Source organism: Sylvia atricapilla, chromosome 20 (genome assembly GCF_009819655.1).
Source record: "Sylvia atricapilla isolate bSylAtr1 chromosome 20, bSylAtr1.pri, whole genome shotgun sequence".
NCBI classification, from domain to species: domain Eukaryota; kingdom Metazoa; phylum Chordata; class Aves; order Passeriformes; family Sylviidae; genus Sylvia; species Sylvia atricapilla.
Window position 1 is genome coordinate 10112969 of NC_089159.1, and position 6305 is coordinate 10119273.

General features: G+C 56.4%; 1 protein-coding gene across 1 annotated transcript; it reads left to right on the forward strand.

Moving 5' to 3' along the window:
• Positions 1–3433: 3433 nt before the first annotated feature.
• On the forward strand, positions 3434–6050 carry MRPS23 (mitochondrial ribosomal protein S23). The gene is made up of 5 exons (XM_066333570.1): positions 3434–3564; positions 3666–3833; positions 4413–4490; positions 4596–4719; positions 5202–6050. The coding sequence occupies exons 1-5, from the start codon at positions 3512–3514 to the stop codon at positions 5337–5339; spliced, it is 561 nt and encodes a 186-aa protein (XP_066189667.1). The 5' UTR covers positions 3434–3511; the 3' UTR covers positions 5340–6050.
• The last annotated feature ends 255 nt before the right edge of the window (positions 6051–6305 follow it).

Consider the following 6305-nt stretch of genomic DNA (forward strand, 5'->3'; position numbering starts at 1 on the left):
CCCGCCAGCACATTTTCTTCTCCTTTATCAGCACAACGTTTCCCTGCCAAATGCAGGAGGTGGCTCTAGACGTGCCTGTTCCACTCTCGGGCTCCCGCCAACCAGCACAAATGTTGCAGGATGGGAGCTGTGAAGGCGGCAGACGCAGGAGCCCCAGCCATCAAACACTCACGCAACTGTTTTCCCTGCCTCTCGGCAGGGTTTGCTAACAAAAGTCCCCCGTCGCAGGCGCTGGCTCCCGGCAGGCTCCTCTTCAATCCCAACAGAGCCCGTGTGCCTTTGAAGTGGACGCCAAGGTTTCCTCCCCCGCCAGCGCCGCAGCTGCTGCACCTGTTGGGCGCTGCTCTGGTCCCCTGCAGCCGTCCTGGGCATCATCCCTCAGCTCCCCTTTGCTCTGGTTCCTGGCCAGGGGCACGGCTGCTTCCAGGTGTCTGCGGCTGTTTCCAGGTGTGTGTGTGGCTGCGGGGCCTGGGTGAGCTCTGCCCAGCACAGACCTGTCCCGCAGCGCTCAGAGCAGTCCCAGGGTGCCGAGGCCCAGGGCAGGATGCGCAGGGCTGGGAGCACCCCGGGATGCCAGCAAGCTTTGGGTTCCTAAAATCCAAGCGGCAGAGTGCCCATCCCACCCAGCCCATAGCGGGTTTTGGTGTCCTCTCCTTTGCTTGTGAAGGATCGAAGAGCGTGTCCTGGTCGTGGCAGCACAGTGACAGGTTTGGGCCACCCTAAGCCACGCTGGTTGTCCCACACCATGGGCAGCACCCCTGGTGCTGTGCCCAGCTGTCAGGAGGTGCTGCAAGGGCACAGGATGCCGCAGGCTGCCCTGCCCTGCCCTGCCCTGCCCGGGGTAGGATGTGGCTCTGGAGGAGCACCTGGCTCAGGGTGAATCAGGGAACGGAAAATCTTTTAGTGCCTGGGTGGGACTTCATTCTGAGAGTGCTGAAGAGAAGGAAAGGCTCCTTCCCTCCCCTCTGCTGGCCCTGGGGGCCGGAGGAGGCTGCAGTTCCTCCTTCCCAGTCCAAAGCAGCTCTGCATATTTGGAAGAAAGTCAAACTTGGAAGCGGATCAGCTTGTCACCGTTCCAGCGCCTCTTAGCTACCGAGGGCTGCGGCCCCGGCGAAGTTTCCATGAGCACAGGAAGCACCGAGGGACGGGAGGGGAAGGGAATTCTGCCCTCCCAGGCCAGGAGGTGCTGGCAGGAGGGTTTGGGGATGGGTTGAGCTTTCCTGGGCAGGCTGGCACAGGGCCACAGCTCAGCCCTGCTGGGGACAAGGAGGGGGGGACACTGTCCCTCCTCTCAGGCTGTGGTCACCTCTGTGACCCGGCCAAGGTTTGCTGCTGGAGCAGTCCTGGGCCAGCAGCTGCCTCTGCTTTCTGCCTGAGCTCGTCCCCGAGGTGGCCAGCACCCTCTGCTCCTGCTGAGAAAGGGACAGCAAGGAAGGGTGGGAGCTGGGGAGGGGACAGCTGGGTGCCAGTGCCCAGCCCTGCTGGCTCTGACCCTGCTGGGGGTCCTGCACCAAAAACACCGTGGTCACCCAGAGCCCACCACCACCACCCAACAGGTTGTCCTTAAACATCCCAGGCCGGGCACAGCCTCTGGATGATGTCACTCTGTAGCCCTGTCAAAATATCTTGCACAAAGCATCATTTTAATGGAGATGGAGAGGGGTTTGTTTCTGTGTCCTGTAAAAAACAAAAAAGTCAGGTCTGAGAAGTGGGAAGGCCACAAACCTGGCTTGGGAGCCAAAATGCATTTCTGACATAAAAATGTACAATTCTCAGTGATGTTTGTATCATTTCTCTACAAAAAGGTTTCAAAAGAACAAAACAAAATTATCTGTGACGTTTGTGAGTGTGGCTATTTTAGAATTTCTTTCCATAAGTGATTTTTTTTCTTAAAGATGTTTAATAGTAATTCCTATAATAAAGTCCTGTTGTACTCTTAAGACTGTATTTTTTAACACTGTTAAAATTTTTCTATTCTTTACAGGGGGAAGAAGAAAGAAAGGGGGCTTGGGGAGGAAAGGGGCAGCTCTGGCGCAGCTCCAGCTGTGCCCCTCAGATGCAAACACCCCAAATCTGTCCAGGTTTGCTGCCTCCCTGCTCCTGATGGGGCTGAACTTGTGCCCAGTGATTTCCTCAAGAATTCCGTGACCCATTCCTGGGGAAGCAGCCCTGGGGACCGTGCCAGGGCCACACGGAGCATCCCCCTCACTTGCAGGGATGACACAGAACCCACCTTTCATTGCCAGGCGGGATTGGAGCTTTCCAGCCTCACGTGTGTGGCTCAGAAACCTCCCCTGCAAAAGAAAAGCCAGGAAAAAAAGTCAAGGCATTCTTGCCTTAAATGTCAAAAGCATGGGAACGCTGGAAAAGGCTGGCTGCCGCCCTGGGGAGCGCAGAGCCCAGTGCCTGCCCAGCCCCTGGAGCAGCTCCACAACTCCCTTTGGAATTCCTCCGGGGGACAGGGCTTCGCTCCGCCACCGGCGTTTTAAGGCGGCTGAGAGCAGCCCGGGGCTGGAGATGTCCCCGGGATCCCTGCCGTGGAAATGCACTGCCCCCTTCCTTCGCCAGGCTGCGAGATGGGAGCGGAGACGAGTTTTCCTTATCCTCAGCTCATTGCCGGGCTGAGGGCTGCACCCAGCGCCAGCGCTGCTCCCCGCCGGGACAGGCCGGCTGCAGGACGGGTGTCCCCACGGACATGGAGCATTTTATACACCGAGCTGAAACACACACAGCGGCCTCTGTCTGCTGGGACCCAGGGCGGGGTCAGGGGGGCAGCCCCGGGCACGGCTGGAGCTGATCCCAGTGGGGCTGATCCCAGTGGGGCTGATCCCAGTGGGGCTGATCCCACTGTCCATCTGTGCTGATCCCACTGTCCATCTGTGCTGATCCCACTGGAGCTGATCCCACTGGAGCTGATCCCACTGCCCATCTGTGCTGATCCCACTGTCCATCTGTGCTGATCCCACTGGTGCTGATCCCACTGGAGCTGATCCCACTGGTGCTGATCCCACTGGAGCTGATCCCACTGTCCATCTGTGCTGATCCCACTGGAGCTGATCCCACTGGAGCTGATCCCCCTGGAGCTGCTCCCACTGCCCCCTGGAGTCTGTGCAGGGACACAGGGACTCCGTCGTCGCTGCGGCTCCAGCCCGGGATATCCCACGATCCCGCGATTCCGTGACGCGGCCAAGAGGAGACGGGGCTCCCACGAGCCCCGGGAGTTGTGGTGCTGCCCGGGCTGGGCTGCGGGTGCCGGGACACACCCGGGCCGGGTCCCGTCTGTCGCGACAGCGCCGGGGGCGACCGCGGTACTGATGGGGGCGATCCGGCTGCGCCGGCGCTCGGCCATCGGCTGGCGCTGCCTGGGCACCTTCTCCCGCCGCCGCTCGGCACTCGGCTGCGTGCCCTGGCGGCCGCTCCGGTTCCTGTTCCGCTCCGGTTCCATTTCCGGTTCCGGTTCCGGGTGTGGGCAGCACCGGGCCGGGTCTGGGGCTCGTCCTGCGGGGCCGCCATGGCCGCGGTGGCCGGGAGCCGCACGCACAAGACCGGGAGCGTGTTCAACCGGTGCGGCGGGGCGGGGGTTCAGCCGGGCCGGGGTTCAGCCGGGGTTCCCGGTTCTCCCGCGGCCCTCTGAGCCTCCCCCCGCCGCCGCTTGTCGCCCGCAGGGCGCGGAACCTGGTGCGCATCGGGCTGCTGGAGAAGCCGGTGTGGCTGGACGTGTACGCCGCCTTCCCGCCGCTGCGGGAGCCCGTGTACCGCGTGCCGCGGCCGCGCCACGGCAGCGCCCGGGACCCCATCGCCCCCATCTTCTACCGGGAGGACACCGTGCGAGCGTGAGTCCGGCCCGGCCCCGCGGGCACCCACAGGGCACCTTCGGTGTTCCTTAACGCCATTGTTACCCCTCCCGGGCTGCTCCTAAAGCAGCCGCCAGCTTTTAGCTCTTGTGGTTTTTTGGAATAAATGGGGTGGGGTTTGTGCTCTTCCCCGTGTTTATGACATGTTTGTAAGGGCAGATCCCTGCCCAGCGCACAGCTCCAGGCTGGGCTGAAACCCCCGGGAAGGAGCTCCCGACCTGCTCGGCCCCGTGGCTGGTGGTGATTAACCGGAATTTATCAATACAATTAAAAAAGCTGGAACGAATCTCTAGAATCCCGAGCTGGTTTGAGTTGGAAGGGACCCTAAAGCCCATCCAGTGTCACCCCTGCCACGGCAGGGACACCTTCCACTGTCCCAGGCTGCTCCAAGCCCTGTCCAGCCTGGCCTTGGACACTCCAAGTGTTCATAAAGACTCATGTGAAAAGGAGAAATAATTATGTGAATGCTCTTATTGCACCCTAAATTAACTGTCTCTGCTGTTGTCTGTTTCCTCCTGATTTAGCTGCAAAATCTAAACCCTTTCCTTTCACGAGCAGGAGGTTTTACAAAGTTTATGGCAATGGCCCCAGACCTTTCAACCTGACACAGTTAAACTTCAAATCTACTTGCCAGAGGTAAGGTGATAATTAAACCAGAAATGTTCCTGAGACTGCTCCTTTCTCCCCTTCCTTCTGTGAACCAGAAGACTGTGAGTGTAAAAGAGCAACTTTGCAACCCAGGTTTGTTGAGAAGTACAATGAACTGGAGAAAGAAGGGAAAATCGAAGAGGAGAAATTGTTTGAAGAAACGGGAAAAGCCCTTTTAGCCAGTGGGATCATTTTACAGAGAAGAGGAGTGGTTAAAGTGAGTATTGAATATTCACAGAGGTACTTGGATTGAGAAATTGAGAAAGCTCCACTCCCAGGCCTTTAATGCTGAGTTGATCTGAACTAAATCCTCAGCAAGACAGTCACACACCTGATGCTCCTAAATTGTCTTTGCTGTGCAGAGAAACCTTTCCTCTCGGCCATGGTTAAGGGGCTTATGGGTCAGAAAAGGTGTTTTTCTGCTGATGAAATTGAATAATCATTCCAAAAATGCATGGTGTATCTGTCTAAAGCATTTGGGACTGTGCATATTTGTTGTTGTGTCTTGAAGTTTTCCATTTCTTAGCTGGAGGCCAGCACCCTCTCAGGGAATGTCCTGCCCTGGGGACATCGTGTTGTGCCTCCACAACAATCTCAGCATGAACTGAACTTTCCTTGGACACTCAGGGGGCTGTGGGTGTCCTCTGTCACCCTTTTTCCACCCTGTTTCATGTGACTTTTTCTGTCCTTTCCCTGCAGGTGGAGCAGCAGGGTGCTGGATCCAGGGATCCTGCCTTGCAGCTGCAGCTCCACGCTGTGCTGGAGGAGCTGCAGGAGAAGAGGAAGGACAGGCAGGAGCAGCCAGGGACACAGCAGGAGAATCCCAGGCCCTCCTGACAGTCCTGCTGAGCTGTGTCACCTGCCAGAGCCAGCCTCCAGCCCTCCTGTGGGACATTTCCCTGAGGGAACAGGATCCTGCTGCCCTCCAGGCTTCTCCATGTCACACATGTTCCCCTCTGTCCAGCTCCACACTGATAAAATCACAGATAATCTTATTTTTTAGGGTTCACGACTGTTTTCTGAAATCCAGTTGGAAAATGCTGAGTGTAGAAGTGGAAAATTAAAACATTTTGTTTAAACCCTGGAAGTTCTGCCTGTTCAGGTGTCTGGATTGCAGAAGTGAAGATGTTTCCTGCTGGGGGAATGGCAGATCCTGTTTGATGTATTCCAGCAGCTGTTTGAAGTGTCATCTTTTTATAGTTGATTGAGGAAAGGTGCTATTTATAGAAGGGGTAGAATGTGCTCTTCCCATTCCATATTTGCCTAAACTCAGGGCAGGGGGAGGTGTGGCAGTAGCAGATAATTGGGAGCTTTGCAGTTTTCTAGTGATTCCTGATGGAATTGGTCACCTTTGAAGTGTGGAAGTGGGATGTTCCAGCTCTTTGCTGATGCTGCTTAGGGAAACAGCCACTGGAAATTTGGCATGGAAAAAAAAAAATAACAACCAATCTTCCTGGGATTAGGAGGGAGTTCTTCCCGTGGCTGCAAATCCAGTGGCTTGGCTGATCATTCATTAAACATTTTGGCTTGGGCTGTGTGAAAAACAAACAGTTTGGTTTGTCTCTTTTCTTTTTATTTGTGTTTTTTTTGGTGTGCGTTTTTCTTTGATTTGTTGTTCTTTTCAATACCAGACTGCCACCAGCAGGTGTAAATGATGTCTGATCTCTCCCTCCCTGCCCAGTTTGGTGTTCCTGCTGCTGCGTGTGGTGCAGGAAGCTCAGAGGCAGTGAAAATGCCCCTGGTTGGTTTCTGTGCCTTGCTTCCCTCCTGGCAGTGCTGTGATCACAGCAGAATTACTGTTAT